The sequence below is a fragment of the Letharia columbiana genome (assembly GCF_014066305.1).
Source record: "Letharia columbiana isolate WasteWater2 chromosome Unknown Sc0000009_s0, whole genome shotgun sequence".
NCBI classification, from domain to species: domain Eukaryota; kingdom Fungi; phylum Ascomycota; class Lecanoromycetes; order Lecanorales; family Parmeliaceae; genus Letharia; species Letharia columbiana.
In genome coordinates this window covers 542,656-559,558 of record NW_023501045.1, presented here as the reverse complement: position 1 = coordinate 559,558, position 16,903 = coordinate 542,656, and the positions used below count along the sequence as shown (strand labels likewise).

The 16,903-nt window shown below is 49.8% G+C and overlaps 6 protein-coding genes across 6 annotated transcripts; 3 read left to right on the top strand and 3 right to left on the bottom strand.

Moving 5' to 3' along the window:
• Positions 1–2,037: 2,037 nt before the first annotated feature.
• Positions 2,038–4,579, top strand: HO173_003631 (uncharacterized protein; the record flags this gene model as incomplete). The annotated part of the gene is made up of 4 exons (XM_037305556.1): positions 2,038–2,230; positions 2,374–2,595; positions 2,742–3,638; positions 3,693–4,579. The coding sequence occupies 4 exons, from the start codon at positions 2,038–2,040 to the stop codon at positions 4,577–4,579; spliced, it is 2,199 nt and encodes a 732-aa protein (XP_037167658.1).
• A 381-nt stretch (positions 4,580–4,960) lies between these two features.
• HO173_003630 (uncharacterized protein) lies at positions 4,961–5,563 on the bottom strand (the record flags this gene model as incomplete). The annotated part of the gene is made up of 1 exon (XM_037305555.1): positions 4,961–5,563. One exon carries the CDS (start codon positions 5,561–5,563, stop codon positions 4,961–4,963), a length of 603 nt encoding a protein of 200 aa, XP_037167657.1.
• Positions 5,564–6,510: 947 nt separating this feature from the next.
• Positions 6,511–8,475, bottom strand: HO173_003629 (uncharacterized protein; the record flags this gene model as incomplete). The annotated part of the gene is made up of 3 exons (XM_037305554.1): positions 6,511–7,653; positions 7,710–8,306; positions 8,377–8,475. 3 exons carry the CDS (start codon positions 8,473–8,475, stop codon positions 6,511–6,513), a joined length of 1,839 nt encoding a protein of 612 aa, XP_037167656.1.
• A 343-nt stretch (positions 8,476–8,818) lies between these two features.
• Positions 8,819–9,751, top strand: HO173_003628 (uncharacterized protein; the record flags this gene model as incomplete). Its single annotated transcript, XM_037305553.1, has 1 exon — positions 8,819–9,751. The coding sequence occupies one exon, from the start codon at positions 8,819–8,821 to the stop codon at positions 9,749–9,751; it is 933 nt and encodes a 310-aa protein (XP_037167655.1).
• Positions 9,752–9,847: 96 nt separating this feature from the next.
• HO173_003627 (uncharacterized protein) lies at positions 9,848–12,600 on the bottom strand (the record flags this gene model as incomplete). The annotated part of the gene is made up of 2 exons (XM_037305552.1): positions 9,848–12,385; positions 12,442–12,600. The coding sequence occupies 2 exons, from the start codon at positions 12,598–12,600 to the stop codon at positions 9,848–9,850; spliced, it is 2,697 nt and encodes an 898-aa protein (XP_037167654.1).
• A 395-nt stretch (positions 12,601–12,995) lies between these two features.
• HO173_003626 (uncharacterized protein) lies at positions 12,996–16,712 on the top strand (the record flags this gene model as incomplete). The annotated part of the gene is made up of 3 exons (XM_037305551.1): positions 12,996–13,047; positions 13,113–15,940; positions 15,990–16,712. The coding sequence occupies 3 exons, from the start codon at positions 12,996–12,998 to the stop codon at positions 16,710–16,712; spliced, it is 3,603 nt and encodes a 1,200-aa protein (XP_037167653.1).
• Between the last annotated feature and the right edge of the window lie 191 nt (positions 16,713–16,903).

The window sequence follows — 16,903 nt, the reverse complement described above, 5'->3', positions numbered from 1 at the left end:
GTTTACTAATGATCTGTATGGAGATTAGTGTCCGAGACAGGAAGCCAGTACTGAGGTTAGGGTATTGTTTTCCAGGTTTCTGAGGACGCAAACGATCCGAGGGATTGCAGCACGAGCTGAAAGTATTAATCATTGAGGCAGTTGAAAAGGTAATTGCACGACTTTGAGCAAAGCTCGAGGATTTCAAGGACTTCCCACAGCGCTGGATGCCTGGATAATTGCAAATTGGCCATACGATCGAGCACCAATTTGGGCAACAAGACCTTGCAACGCACCGAATAACCGGATTATCTTCCGCATGAAAGCTCGGCGATTGAATAGTGTAATACCGTGGAAAACCGCCATACCCATTTATCTGGACGCTTTGGGATGAGTTTGCCGTTATACTCGAGCTCTCGGCCAAAGATCGCGGACTATTGCTTTCCACAACGAGATGTCCGTCAACCCCGAAATATTTCTAGGCCTCATTTGAGAGCGGTTTGTATAAATCACCCGCTTTGCTTACTCAAGCGGCGCATGGGTTGATGTTGTGTGTCGGAGCGAAAGCGAGCAAAACTGCGTTTCTGCATGGTACTTATCAAATACAAGGATCAGCATGGAAGGCCTGATACCAGGAGGTATATTAGACATATCCATCACAGTTAGGAATTTCTTGGCTTGATCATGCACCGACCCTTTGCATTCACTCCTCTTTCTCATGTTTTCGGTCACAATAGCAACCTCGCGTATCTTTGTAAAATGCACATCGTCAATATCTACCCACGTCGCCATTATCGACGCCGCCTCTCAGGCCTCATTTTCGCCCTTGCACTACATTAATTCGGCATTCCATCAATCATGTGGGAAGTCTGCTCCGACAGCTTCGTCCAAGGCAGCGCTATTATTCACTTACCCAATGCTCTCCGTGTTCTAGATGCACTCGGCGTATACGAACGCATGCGAAACATTCCACTTCGATATGCCGACTTTCAAAGACGAGCATGATAACATGACGGACATGTATTACTTCGGCCAGGAACAGCTGTACGAGTCCATGCTTCCATGTCTCCACCACGATGCCCGCGATGGCGTCTGTTTTGTGAATTAGTCGTGAAGTAGCCCAGGTCTTTGGCGCCTCACGAATGCTTTCCGAGTAACTGAGGTCTGAATGAAATGAAATCAGAGCAGGGCTGATGATAGGCTTTGTGGCTCTAGAAACGGGTAGTCACAAACAAAGGCGAAATGTGGCAACCAAATTAAGTGAGTCGTGCAGGTGTAGATGAGATCAAGCCTGTAGATTCGAAATATGAACTGTTCAAGACCGATTCGTAGCCACCGTAGACATTACTGACACCCGATTGGCAATGAGAAATATTTAGATGGACACGTATGCCTCCTAGGGGATACTACGTCAACGGTCTCAATATTCTTCGACTTTAGCAGAGATCTCGTGGTCAGATATGGGAATTAACTCAATAGGTACTAAGCCTTTATTTTAGAAATCGATGCCAATATGTCTGGCAGCATAAGATATCTGCCGTCGTCTTGATATTCAGTCAACCAGATTCTTGAACTGACAAAGATTTTAGGTGGAACCCAGAAAATATCAGCCTTGTGGTAAAATTTGCAAGCATATTTAGATATTGGGATCCTTTTATGACTCAACCCTTCAGGCAGTAGAGCTCACAACTTGCATTCCAAGCGCTGAGAACTTTCAGGTCCCAAGGACCTGCCACTCACTCCTACCATGAGTATTGTATCACTGCGATCGAGCATGACATTCGTTGAGTGGTTAAGTGCATGACACGCTGTGCACATGTAGTAGCAGCATGACTAGAGTCGGCGAATGATTTGAGCATGCCAGCAAAGATTGATCATACGACGTCCAAAGGGTGGTGGCTGAGAGGATACTTTAAAGATGAGAGCTGCTGCGCCTTCTCAATTCCCGCCTCGCCACACTAAGTCCCGCCCTGCCGCTCCGCCCTGTTTAGACTCCGCTCTTGGAACGACAGCATCTGGACATGCGATCAAAGTCAAAGCATAGCTATCTTTCGCAAGATGTTGAAGATGCTTTACCATCAAACTCGAGAGAAGAGAAAAGTGGCAACGCTGCGTACCGAACACGAGTTGAAAGATTGCAGCCGCCAGGTTGAAACACGGATAAACAAGGTCACATGGCTGCCTGCGGCGAGGTGGTTACCTTTGGCTCTCCTCCTCTCTATGTCTTTATTCGTCCTATGGATGCAGCTAGGTGGCAGAGTTCCCCTATTTCAATGCCTCGAAGAGATCCTTCGGCGCTTAGCCTTTTGGCCTTTCGATAGTTCGAGCTCAACTCCTAACGTGACCTGTCCGTACTGAGAGCTTCTATCTTTCCAAGCATGGCTGACTATTTAGCACTGGCTCCGTACATCTTCCAACCGCTTCCACTTGGCTCCATCCAACCATTGGGATGGACAAACGACCAACTGAAACTTATGGCAGATGGCCTAGCTGGGCACCAGTATGACTTCTACCATCTGGTGCATCAGTCCCCCTGGATTGGAGGTAATTCGGAGTACTCTGTCCTCAACGAAGGCTTGCCTTACTGGTTCAATGGACTGGTCCCTCTTGCGTATGGTAAGCCTTCTCTGGGCTCCGTGCTTTCCAAAATTGAGCGGAAGTCGGAATTGTGAGACAGAATCTAGGAGTGCCATCTTGTTCAGACCTATCTTAGGGTTCAGAAATTGTCTTCAAAGGAAACGCTAATCTCAAATCTTCGATAGGTCTGAACGACTCCCGTCTGATTGCTCAAGTAGAGGATGCCACCGAGTACATAGTCGCACATCAATGGGAAGATGGCTGGCTTGGTCCAGAAGCCCCCGCTGACAGAGATCTCTGGGCACGATATCCTCTTTTTCTTGGACTCATTCAGCTTGTCGAAGCTGATAACACTCAAGCCAACAGAGTCGTTCCTGCCATGTATACTTTCATTGATCTGATGCACTCTATGCTGGTCGAAAACACTGGGCTCACGCAGATTTGGGGTCGAGTGAGATTCCCAGACATGCTCATCTCCCTGCAATGGCTGTATGAGAGTTATCCGCTTGGAAACCAGACTATGATGCTTGACACAATGTCTTTGCTTGAGTCCCGTGGCTTCGACTGGTCTAGCTACTGGACTGAGGACAATTTCATATTCGTCGATCTGGACACTATCCAAGATGATATCGATGGAGGCTCACCGCGATTCCCTTTCGTTCACGGAGTCAACGCTGCTCAGGGTCTCAAAGCCGGTGCAACCATCTACCGATATACGGGAAACGACTCGATTTTACAGAATAATCGCAATGGCGTCAATTGGACGTTCAGCTACCACGGGGATGTAGCAGGCAGTATTATCGGCGATGAAAGAGAAACGGGTTTGGGCTCGAACAGAGGCTCTGAATTATGCACCGCGGTCGAGACGATGTATTCGATGTCTTACTTGTATCATACTTTGGGCGACAACTACTTCGCGGATCGATGCGAACGTGCGGCTTTCAACGCGCTGCCGGTCAGCATAACAGCAGACCATTGGGCTCGCCAATATCTTGCTGTGGCTAGTGAGCCATACGCAAAGCCATTATCTGAGGAGAACCCATTCTGGAATGTTGGAGACCTTGGAATCATCTATGGACTGGGTGAGAATCTGCATAGGAGCTTCCTTCTGTCTTCCCGGTGCTGACCGAATGTAGAACCCAATTATCCATGCTGCACAGTCAATATGCCACAAGGACTTCCCAAATTCCTCTCCGCTTCCTTCGTCCAAATTGGCGACAACGGCTTAGGCCATGCTCTACTGGGCCCAGCTCAAGTCTCTTTTACTACGAATGTGGTCACTGATATCGTGATCACATGCACAACCAATTATCCGTTCAGTCCAGTACTCTACTACAACGTCACCACCACTTCGCCGTTCACTTTCTACCTCCGCGTCCCATTATGGTCTGTACTGGACAATTCTTCCATCACTGTAAACAACAACAGGGCAATTCCACTCACTCCTGATCCTCGTACGGGAATGATGCCAGTTCTTTTAGGGTTTGGAACCAGTGCAGTGACCTACACCATAGGCGCCAATGTCCGTGTGGAACAACGAGCAAACTCAACCATTGCTGTCTACCATGGCGCGATACTTTATGCCCTCGACGTTGGACAAATAGTGACTACGCTGCCCAACTCCCTCTACAACGCTTCCTACTCTAATGCTAGCCCCTATGACACTAGCGCACCATTGATTCCCAATGAGGTTCACGACTTTGCATTTAAAAATACCGAATCCTGGAACATGGCTATCGACATCTCATCCCTGACTTTCCACACCACGTTCAACAATGCAACAGAACCAGCCTTGAAGAATCCCATTTTTGACTACCAAGCCCCACCTACATACATCTCCGGCAAAGGCTGTGAAGTTGATTGGCCGTTGTATAATGGACTGCCAGCGCCGTTGCCTGCTCTACCCGAGGGTGTGAGGCATCGAAGTTGTACTGGCAATGTGACGGATGTGATACTGAGGCCGTATGGGAGTTTGAAGAATCACATGGCTGAGCTTCCGACGGTTGATCTCTCCATCAGTTGAGCATGAACGCCATGAAAGTAAGCCCGCAAAATTCGATGTACGACTCTCGGTACCGGGGGAATCGTGAGTAACACTACTTCTGTATAAGTGAGACATGTTATGATTGCATATTGTTGCATTTACCTATCCATGCTGGGGCCGAGAAGGTGTCTTCTGTACATATTCATTGAGTCCGCAGAATCGAGCTTCCTGCTCAAGTTCCGCAGCTCTCTATTTCTCGACAACATCCATCAAGTCTTGATGCAAATAAGCGCATGAATGGAAGGGACCTGACAGAAAACAACACAATCTTTTACACTGTAAATACAAGATTCCGAGACCGACATCAGAGAATGGGTGCGAAGCCAAAAGTGGATGACGCTATCACTCACGCGCCTCAGATCAACAACAACCAATCTGCTTCCTAGCCGCGCTTTCCGTTTTTGCCTTGATACTGCTGCGTACATACCTTGGGTCATGATATCGGCCGAAAGAAAAAGGCCACTCGTCTCTCGCCACACCCTGCCTTTCTCTTCCGTTACCCGCTTTGGAGACCTTAGAATAGCCCTTCAGGCGTTGGTAGAGATGAGTTCCAGAACTGTCGCACTTGCACTCCTTGAAACTCTCATTCAAGGAGTTTTTGGGGATATGATAGCCTGCTGCTCCATTTCTGGCCAATTTGAGATACACACTACCAACCAGATCAGGGATTCTATGTTTGGCGTCATATCTGGCAGCCATCTTGGCCTGTGCCAGCTTGATGGCGTCGGAAGTATCATTCCGAATTGTCTCTCGGGCCTTGATGAAGTCCGTGGGCGCCGAGTCTCTGCCTGGTATTATGCTTGCCCGAAAATCCCTGGGTTTGACTCCATAGAGTGCTTCGAAAGGGGTAATGGATCCAGTCGAGGCGTTCTCTGCGGTGTTCAGGGAATACTCAACTTCCGCCAACAGGGTGTGAGTGTCCACTACCGCCATGTCGAGGCTGCCGCTGCTGGAAGCGCGCATCGTCCCCGGCAGTCTATGCCAGAGGCCCCACTCGTACCTGAAAGTGCCCTTGTGACGCAGTTGTTCTCGCTCCCAGTGTCAGTGTGGCGAGATCCTCAAGATGTAGCAAAAACCCTATAGATGCCAACATCCGCAGGAACCCTTTCCCAGGACGAAATCAACATCTTTGGCACCGATCCTCGCTTGGCACTTCGCATGAGCCACCGATGCTCCAGAGTGATGCGGGCTGTGAAGTATAATAGAAAAGGGAAGTCGGGTTCCGTGATCCTTGTGAAAGCTAGAAAGGCTTCATTCATTTCGGGCTGCGCGCTGATCCCGGAGCGCCTTCTCTTTCTCAGCCTCCTCCTGCGGCATGATGTGTTCGGTGAGGCTCGAGAGGAGTAATGCCGCGAGACGCAGTTGCTGGTGAGCGGATATCTCGTGAACGCATATTGCCCATCATGGTGGAGCTCACGGGCTCTTTATACTGCCGGTGATCTCCGCGTCTCCCCATCCGGCCGCGGTCTCGGCAGCGCCGCAGTTCGATCCCGAAGCGCCGACGGGTTGTGGCACGCTCGAGTTCTGCTGTCAGTGTCCGTATCTATCGATCAGCCGTGGAAAGAAGAGGAATCAGATCAAAGGTGGGAGAGACTGGGTTGGGTTTGGGTAGATGATGGGGATAGGTGGTCTGGGACAGGACGATAGTGGACCGGCGAGAATCTAGCACTCAGTACATGAGTTGAAGTAGAGAGCATGTGATCTTACGCAAATGATGTGGAGAGCATATAGACTGAGAATTGACAGGCGGGACCAGCGGAGATCAGAAGCAGAATGCATGCCGTGCCCGAGTGATGGGTGAAGAGCTCGCGTATTTGAATCAGTGAAGCTCGTGCATTTGAAGGTTTGGGACAAATAAAGGGACGACTGCCATGAAAAGAAGTGATTGAAAGATTCTGGATATCAGTTTTTTATATATTCTGTGTTTCATCTGCTACTCCTTTGCTATCGCGATAGGGCTGCTTCCCGTTCATGAGTGGACTCTTCTCGGCCTCTTGCTCACCAGCGCTGCCATTCTCCAAAACCTTGGCTCCACCTTTCTTCCTCACAGGCAACTCTCCTTTGCCTGCGGTCAGCACAGTGAGCAAGTACTTGAGGTTCGGCAGCGTGTGTCTTTGATCCACCATTCTCGATCCTTGCCTACTCATCAGAAGCTCGATGTCCGAGTTGAGCAGAAACACTCCATATTCAAATCGATAAGTGACTGCCCCCTTCTCATAGAGTGGGAAGGTGCGGGCTGCATGTGATTGCATGTTTGTGGAGATTGGATCAAAGATGGTGGATGTTGAACCATGAGGTGTAGGTGGATAGGGAAGTGGAGCCGAAATATAGAACGAGAGCAGATAAGTCACGTGGGCCACAATGCCAAGAGCAGCGGCAGTCACAGCGGGGTCAGTGTAGGGAGAGGTGGATGGAGATGCAGCATTCGGTAGGTGCAAATTTCGGATGGTGAAGGAAAGAGGCTTGTGGTCGATAGGCTCGATCGGGTAGATACGCAAGAGGTCTTCACAAATGCGGCGGATTTGACCCGAAACCGATGACTTTGTCGTCTGCAGAAGTGATCTTCGAGAGCTGAGGTTCGTTTGTGCTGAGGCGAGATTTGTTTGCGCTCTCTGTTGTGTCGTGTCTCCGGAAGTAATAGCATTGCGACGGGCTTTCAGGCTTGCTTGAAGCTCAGATCGCCGGGTTTGGGCGGTAGTGAGTTGTTTTCGACATGTTGTGAGCGAGCGGTTAGTGGATGCCAGTCTCTGTTCAGCTTGCGAAGAGGAGTCGATAGTGTCCGAGGATTGCTTTTGGTCTTCCAGCAAATGACTGATCTGCGAAGCAAGCTTCTCACGCGTGGAAAGAGCGTCTTGGATGCAATCATCAAGATTTGACAAACGCATCAAGGCATCAAATGAAGATGTAGGCTGCAGTCCATGTGGTTGCTTTGGTGTATTTGAAACAGCCAGGACAGGCTCATCCAGTGGAAGGTCGGTAAAGCTTGTGTAGATGCCATCTGAAAGGTGAAACAGTATGCAATTCTGAGGAAGAGGATGGTGGAAGCTCTCGAGCTAAATACTCATGACGGTCAGAATTGGCTGGAGATAACGGAGTGACTAAGACGCACTGATTTGCCAATGAACTGTAGAGAGCGGAAACACAACTGCAATTCAACCAATAAGACATACTGGTCCATGTTCTCCGTCTTCGCCCAGTATTTGACAGTCAGCTCATCAAGTCGAGTCACCGCAGGGCCGTATACATTAAGATCAAAGAATCGAAAGCTTGGGTTCATAGCTTTCTCGATGACCTCGCTCACGTAGATGGGCTCGTCTATGCCGGAATAGTGGAGTGAAAACCATGTATCGGCCATCCTCTCCCTAGCCACATCCTCCAACTTGGTCTGTCTAACGCTGGGGGGCGCATTTGTCCAATTGAGTGTGCTTCTTCTTCTGGGCTTGATTGGAGGCTTCGGCCTTGCTGGTGCATCATTTTTGGAATCCTCCGCCTCGGCTAACACATTCGCTTTGGGTGGTGACTTAAGATCACTAGACGACCTTGAATACTCAAGCTTATTCTCGCGTTGGGAGAGGAGTTTCGCGGGTGTCTTGAGTGCGTGAGGTAGAAACTCGTCATCTAGCGTCTTCCTACGGGTCCTGGAACGCAGTGAGGACAGGGTTAAGTTTCGTAAAGAGATGCCTAGGAGATGCCGAAGTTTGCGATTCTGAGGATTGCCAAAGCCGTCAGCTAGAGCGCGCAGAGTTGGGCTTCACTCTGATTGTTGAAACACTGACGGAAGGCAGTAGCCAAGGCCTCTCTCTGGAGAGACCCTTGACATCATGAAAATTGTTTGAACCAATTTGTTTGGCTTTTGTTTCATGCTGGCTAGACATAATGAAGAGGTGCGGTGCACTGGATTCGCGGTGAAATCAAAGGAGTGCGAGGCATCATTCGTGACTCCTAAGAGCAGGCAGATACTCAGACTCTATACCGCATAAGACCAAAGGGAAATGAGACTCGTGCAAAAGGTAAACATTAATTGCAAGTAGTCGCTCGTTCTGAGCTAGCAAAAAAATCACCGCTACGGTGTTCACTGCGGCCAGCTTCCGCGCTAGCCAAAGAGCTTCAGATTGAGATGCTCTATCTTTTTCTCTTTCTCTTTTTGTGGTCTTTTTTGGCTGGCGAGTAGTGCACTGTCGTATCACGGCAACCGATTCTTCTCCACATGACCAATAAATGGCCAGTCCATCCGCTGTCAGGGTCTTGAGTCGCCCGGTCACGAGACTGCCAAAGGCACCTCTTCCCCAAAACACCCTTCTCATCCGCAAGCCTATACAGAAAGGCGTTCCATTGCCCACCTCCGAAAATGCCACCCAGACCGTCCATTATGGCCAGCATATCTACTTCTACAACAATATCCGCACAAACCAAGTCGTCTATTCCTTGACCCGCCATCTCAACAACGCCGCCGCGCTCTCCCAACTCCCCTTCCTCGGCAAGAAAACCGTACCTTCGACATTACGGAAAGATCTATGGAATCCGTTCTGCATGGTGTATTTTCCAAGTCCGCATGCGGGATTGGCGGCGTTTAGGAGATTGAGAGAGTTTAGGGCATTGCATGAGAAGAGTTATCCGCTGGATATTATTAGGGAGACGGAAGGGAAGTGGAAGGGCTCACTACTACCAAAGAAAAGGCGCGGAAAAGTTCTTATGGACCAAAAAGCCAACAGCATCGCAGACCTGGCAGCCGTGCTGCAGCTACAAAAGATAGGGCCATCGGAGGAAAGGATAGTGAATGCAGAGAGGAGACGGCGGAGGGTGGAAACTTTGAAAAAGCAGAAGGGCGAAGACAAGGTGAAAAAGGCACCAATAGACGTCGCTAGCGAGATGGGAGGCGTCGATGGTGTGAAAGTCAGATGGGCCAATAAATTGGACGCGGAGTTTGCAGAGACATGGCCCGAGGAGGTGTTTCATGATTGGTTGGAAAGGAGTAGGTATACAGCTGCATTCCCAGCAGTGGAGGTCGTGGAGAATGAAGAAGGGGTGAGAGATGAGGTCGTGGTTAATGGGGGTGATGGTGGGTTGGCCCAGGGAGGAGAGGGTAGAGGGTCGCATTTGGTCACTGCGTTAAGGGAGGGTGCACAGAAGCAGGCGACGGCTACGGCTTAAGCACTTGGGTGTAGGCATAGAAAGGGTGATTTTTATCCAAATCGCTGTTTATAGCATAGCGGAGGGCCAGTTTGAATTGTATGTTGATATCGTTATTCATATCATGACACGATCAAAGCTATATTTCCCCACCATCTTACTCTTCAGCCTCCCAATGTCTCTCCTGCTTCGCTTTATGAGCTCACCACCAGCGCCAACTTTAGTCGTCGAGACCACCGGTGCTGGCTTCAGACCTAATGGTAGAAGTTGAGAGTCTTCTTCATCGAGAGCTATGGTCACGGGCTTTGTTGGAAGAGCTGTAGGCTGAGCTTCGTTCGACCTCGGCTGTGTCACAGAAGAATTGAGAGAGTCCTTACCGCAGAGTAAGATCTCCCCCAACATGCCTTTAAGATAGGTGGCTTCTTCGATGCCTTCCAGTGCTGCTGAAATTTCCGCTTTCATATATGCTATAGTATCGGCAGTCTCTGTCAAATCGTCGGTCATGGGACTGCCTAGTATCCAGCCACCGGTCCCAAGACCGTCTATGACACTATTGAGGAGGTGTGCTAAGAAACACATTTGTCTGTCGTCTTGAAGGTTGAGATCCGCAGCCTCCAGGCTGTCTTCATACGGGGAAAGCCATCCGCTTCGAGCAATCTCCATTCGCAAGGTATCCACGAGGATGCGTAGCTGCGGAGTTGACAGCTCTCTCTTGAGGGCCTGCGCTACAGAAGAAGAAGGACAAGCGTATAGTCTCTTCATGGCGAAATACAGTGAACGGCGACTTAAGTTGTTATCAGGGAGGATTGGAGAGGACGACGGCGGGTAATCGGTGGTTTGCCCATTGATAAGCTGCGAGGTTCCATTTTTACCGCTGTCGTCTTCCCCGTCACCATTAGTCCAGAAGCGTTGAGTCTCCGTGGCCTCGGAGTTCGGACTTTGAGTGACAATGACAAGAATGTGGACAAGCTCTTCTGAGCTCAAAGGGACAGGACTGGCTAAGATAGAAAGAAGAATTTCCACCGATGAATCCAACTTAGCAATGGCTCGGATCAACGACCCAGCCGCCAGCTTTGAAATGACGGGAAGGGCACCATGCTGTTTTAGTGACGTTTCGATTTGACTCAAGGTGAGGAGACCCTTGTCAATCAGCCAATTGCCAATTTTGTGTGGGAAGAAGCGGATGTCTAAACTTCTTGGTTTCTCACCAGCCGGATCGACATCAAGGGAAGCCTGGTCTACCCCAAACATAGCTTTCAGGACATAGCTGACTGCATGCTGGTCAACGTGATTTCGACCCCCAGAATTTGAAGCTTGTTTGTCTTCCTCGATGGCCTTCATACCCAGAGCAGTGGCCATGAGCCTCTCGAATTCCTTCTCGTCATTGTGGGCGAGGCACCGGTCCAGGTCAGCTCTCTTACTTTTCCAATCATCACTATCAAGAGATGGTAGATAGCTGCCTAGATTTTTGATTTTGCGGGCTGATTCCCCAGAAGTCTTAGTGGCTCCAGTCATTGATGAAAAGCCACGGCCAATGGAATTCACAAGCAGACCCTCTCTTTTGCGCTTTCGAGATGCACGTACTTTCTGAGTTGTGGGTAATTGGACTGCTAATAATTTCCGTCCAGCAAGCGCAACTATGACATCCAAGGGGGCAAAGTACGAGAGAAGCCGCACATTTTCGGTTATCGTTGGTTTACCGTTGGGGTTTTTTGACTTCTCTTTGACCTTGGCTTCGTGATTCAATGTCAAAGTACCCTCGGCCTGGAGAGATTTGTATGGAAGGTCCATGACAGAGAGGGAAGCGCCTCTGCTGGAGGCTACCAATTCGGGCGATAGTCGCAAGTACGAGAAGGCGTCGTTCCGGACCACAGTGTGAAGAAGACAGGGAACAGATCCAGTCAGGTCGTATACAGCCAATGCGCCCTCTGCGTCTTGATAGATAGTCCCACTCGCAGTATGGATGGTGATTCGAGACTTCTTCGAGGTGAAAAGACTTGGCTCAGGCATGGCTAGCGTCGCTAACGGTTGCAGTTCTTGTCCTGGGCCTAAAGCAACACCACTTGTGTCCGAACCGGCCATTCTGATATGGAACATTCGTAGTTCCAGCGTCTCAGCACTGCTGTTGGCATCCTTTGTCGTAGAACGAGTCATGACGAGCAAAAGGCTACGATCAACCGGATCTTCGTCTGGCCCCAATGTTGCTAGGATATCCTCTCTACTCCTCAAGACCGTTTTACGGGCTTGCTGAACGCTCAAGATTGCTGCTGCCTGTATGGCCGGTACCGAAACCAGATTTGAGGCGCCAGCATTGATATTTGAACGCCATTCCTCGGTCTCCAGGCCGTTTGAGTAGCCCGTAACCGTTCCGTCATCATGTAAGGCAAGTAGCTTGTTTCCAGAACCAGCCTGAAAGGTATCCAAATGTGATACCGGCGCAGCTTCCTTGCTCAGATTGATTGACGTAGTTGTGATCTCTGCATTGGAAAACTCGGAAAAGCAGATGAGTCGGGGCTTGGGGGACGTGACTGAGCAGTATGTACATCTTCGAGCAGGCTCATCTCTTAATCGGCGGGATCTAATGGAGCATGGTGGGCAGGTAAAGACAGCCTGGGGAGATATCGCATAGGATGTAATCAGCTTTGACGAATGAATCTTTAATGATTGTTAGCTTGTTCGGAGTAGCCTTGAGATACGGAACGTAGGCTCACATCATAGATGTTGATACCCTGGCGGTCAATCGCTAAGGCAAGCTCTGATCTCTTTCGCTTCTTTGATCCTGCAACAGCAAGCACATCGGTAGCAAGTATATTAGGTAAGCCATTAAGATCTTGCTGTATGTCTGCCAGAAGATAGGGTTTCTGGATCATCTTTCTGGTGATGCTGAATCTTCTCCAAAAGCCATAATAGCCTTGATCAGGAGCAGGCTTGACAACTTGCGCTATTGCACAACAGCGATCAAATCAAAAGACGGAAAGAAAAAGTTCGTGATTTGCCTGATAGCTTCCGAAGTTTATCCTAGCGCGCTAACAGCAATTAACGCGAAGCGCGTCGAATGACGGAAAGAAAATGCACTGTACTTCACAAGACAGTGAAGTCGGTGGAGAAGGCTTCATTCCAGAACCTGATGCCGACCTTCTCTATTCGATTCATGTAAATCCCATTACTGCCTACTAAGACAGACTTTCTGATCGATTCCGTTGAGTCTGGGACAAGCATGCTTGCTGGCAGTGACAAACAGGACTAAATGGCAGTGGTTGTGGGTATGGCTAATGACAATAGGCGAGACATGCATGCTTTCTTTATGCCTAAGGCCAGTGAGTTTCCTTCACGTCAATTCCACCTCACTCCAGAATCAATGTCTGAGGCTGAATCTGGGCAGATGCCGGACACTCTGCGGAAACAGGCTTTGATGTGAACGACAAGCGTCGCAAGAGGCAGAGGACCAGGTCACCTGATCAGGATCCCGCTGTACTAGACCCACTGGAGACACATGAATGGGTGGACCAGCTGAATGCTGCCGCTTCTGGGGCATTGCTAGGGTCCAATGCCACATACAGATCTACAGGCGATCAGGGCGAAAGCAGCGTTGGTAGGACTGCCTGGAACAGAACAGGCAGTAATGGATCAAACCTATCAGTAAGGGGCAAAAGTCAGAATGGCTGCTCAACCGACTCTTCCTGCCCTATCAACGCAGACATGCCTTTGGCCGAGGAGATCTCCCAACCTTCAGGCGCAGATTCGAACGAGGACACCGCGAAAACTCCGCCAAAGAAGATGTTGAGAGTTCGCCCTGATGGCAAATTGGGTTCTCCCAAAGCAAAAGCCCCTGCACAAGACGCAAAGCCCAAGCGTGGCAGGAAGTCCGCAAAGGCTGAGACACTTCCCAAGATGCTGGTGGCCAGTGTCAGGTACGGTACCGATGCTCAGTCTCGCTCTTCTACGGGGCGCAAAATTGCAAATATCTTCTCAAGCACGGCCATCAACCCCAGTCCCGCAAAGTCAAAGCCCAACAGACCGCCCGAACCTCCAAAACCAACGCATCCATTCTTTCTTGGAGGGCCCAAGCGCGATCGTTGCCAGCAGGAATTAGCACAAAGCAATGATGATAAGGAGACTAGAGTTGGAGGTCGCCCTGTAACACCGATACGAAAAGTTGTCAGCCCTACCAAGGCGAGAGTCACAAGCAAACCTCCTGGTATTTCTGAAAGCTCGGCTGCAGTCTTGAACCTTGGAGGCAATGCATTCCGCTCTGATCAAGCACGAATATCTCGATTTCCTGGTGCAATGGAGCCTTTGTGGCCTCCTGAAGGTATGGTCCATGTTAGACAAGACTACGATTCTGCTGAAATGTCTCGCCCAACACCTCATTTCTCTCATGCATCAAAAGCTCGCCGGAAGATGAAGGAAGCTGAAGTTCGCATACCAAAAGAGGAGCGGATCCTAACGCCGTACATCGATGTCGTTCAGGCCTATCGAAGCAATGATGAGGTGTTCAGAAGAGTCCATTCTCGGGAGTGGCGCGATTTTCGGCGTCCTCTTCGCCGCATTGTAACCGGTCGTGAGCTGCAGCAAGCTGTACGCCGGGAAGTTGCAAGCAAGCTCCCAATGTCATACCAAGACGCGACTGATAGACAAAACGAAAATGAACTCGGTAACCTACAGATGCCTCAAAGCCCACTCCATCCTGCTGTGCATCGTATGTATAAGAACATTGCGACCTCTCTGACTGCATTTGATATGTTCGAATGTGAAACTCAAGATTGGGTTCACAAATACGCACCAGACTGTGCCGAGCAAGTGCTGCAACCAGGCCGTGAAGTACTCATTCTTCGAGACTGGCTGAAGACGTTGACAATCAACTCCGTTGCTTTTCGGGCCGGTGATTCTTCAAAACCCAGAGATTCCTCCGTATCCTCTCGAAGGGCTACCACGAAAAGAAAACGAAGGAGAGCAGGAGAACTGGATGGCTTTGTGTTATCAAGCGACGAGGAAGCAAACGAAATGTGCGAGGTTACAGACTCTGAAGATGGGCAGACTCCAGGCTCGATGCTGAGAAGGTCGATAATCCGATCCAGAGATGCTGGGAACTCTGGCAACGGCGAGCGGGTTACCAATGCTGTGGTCATCAGTGGTCCGCATGGGTGTGGCAAGACTGCTGCTGTACATGCAGTGGCTCGAGAACTTGGCTTTGAAGTTTTCGAAATCAACGCTGGTAGCCGGAGAAGCGGTAGAGATATATGGGACAAGGTGGGCGACATGACTCGAAATCATCTTGTAAACCATGCCCATCCAGATAAAGGCGCAGATGCCAAAGAGGAAGCGGAGACCATGAACCTGTCGAGTGAGAAGCTGAAGCAAGACCTAGACTCTGGACGACAGGGAACCGTGAATTCGTTCTTCAAGTCGAAAAGAGCGCCAAAGAAAAGCTCTTCGAAAAGCAAACCGAAAGTACAGGAACTGAGCCCCAAAAAGGACCCTCCACAAAGGGACCAAAGTCAAAAGCAGTCCCTCATCCTCTTAGAGGAGGTCGACGTACTCTTCGACGAAGACAAGACTTTTTGGGCCACTACCCTCGAACTGCTCGTACAGTCCAAGCGACCTGTTATAATGACTTGTACAGACGAAAGCCTGCTCCCGTTAGAAGATATGGTCCTATATGCTATTCTGCGCCTCACGCCTGCTCCTGAGCAGCTAGCCACAGACTACTTATTGCTCGTGGCTTGCAACGAGGGTCATATACTCCCACGGGACGCTGTTCTTAAACTATATAAATCCAAGGGTTCTGATCTGCGGGCATCGATGACTGAGCTCAACTTCTTCTGCCAAATGGCAATTGGTGATACTAAAGGAGGGTTAGAGTGGATGCTGGATAAATCGCCCTCGACGAACTCCAATGACCGGAGCCAAGAACCGTTGCGCGTCGTCAGCGAAGGAACGTATCAGACCGGTATGGGCTGGCTGAGTGGCGAACATCAGAAATCTCTAGCAGAACAGTCCATGGATCAGGAAGCAGAGATGCTTTCGCAGACTTGGTATGGATGGTATATAGACGTTGGGGCTTGTGATTCATACGTTTTGCCGTTGGCCACTCAAGAGGAACCGTTGCGAACGCCAGCTTTCCAGCAATTATCAGTACTTGACCAGGTAGCCGAAAGCTTCAGTGCGGCAGACACCTTCCCAGGCCGCATTCCCTTGATCGCTGATATGGTAAGTCAGTAGTGCATCATATATTGCCAATACTGACCATCCACTTCAGGCCCCGCTTGATACTGCTCAACCCGAGCTCACGGAGAAAGTGTGCAGCAATTTTGTTGAAGGCTTGAGTCTTCTTCAAGCGGATCCTGTTATTGACCAGACCGGTGTGGCCCAAGCAATAGCCTTCACAATCAAGGCCTGTGCAAGGCGATTAATGCACCCCTGTGACGAAGAACCTGTTGAAACCTCAATCAGCAACGACAAGGTAATCTACATGATCACTGAAGGCATGCAAGCCCGTCGTTCTGAAAGACTAAACGTGAGGTTCGACTATGCGGCAGTCTTTGAGCCTATCGCGAGGTCCAACAAAATAGTTTTTGGTATTCCAAAAGGCCCTCAGATCTCGACGTTTGACGGATCGTTATCCACCATCACCGAAGATCTCGCGCCCTACGTACGTTCCATTGTCCACTACGATCTCAGGCTGGAAGAGCAACGGCGACTACTGAGCTCTTTGCTCTCGCAACCAGGCAAAAATGGCAAAAGGCAGCGGACTACGCGAGCTAGCCGTGCAGCGCTCGAGGGTGGTAGTAAAGCTCATACGAGAAGGGAGAGATGGTTCCCAAAGAACACCAATTTTGACTTGGTGTTGCAGTCTGGGGGGGAGGGTTGGCAGGATATCGCTTTGAAGCAGGCAATGGCTGAGCGATCTGAAGAGGAAACGGGGCTAGACGAGGGATCGAGTAGGGACTCGACAGGAAGCGCGATGGAGAGTGATGCTTGATGCTTTAGATATGCATACCATGAGGGTAGGGGCCGCAAGAGATATCAATTGCATTTTAGGTTGCAGTGATTTAGCATAGCGTGACTCGCTTTGAACCGCTCTTGCAGGGGCTAGCTCTCTAAAATATCCAAATTTTTTGGCATCTCGAAAGGCAAGGAGCCATCATCATAACGATGAACGTGGTACGCTGC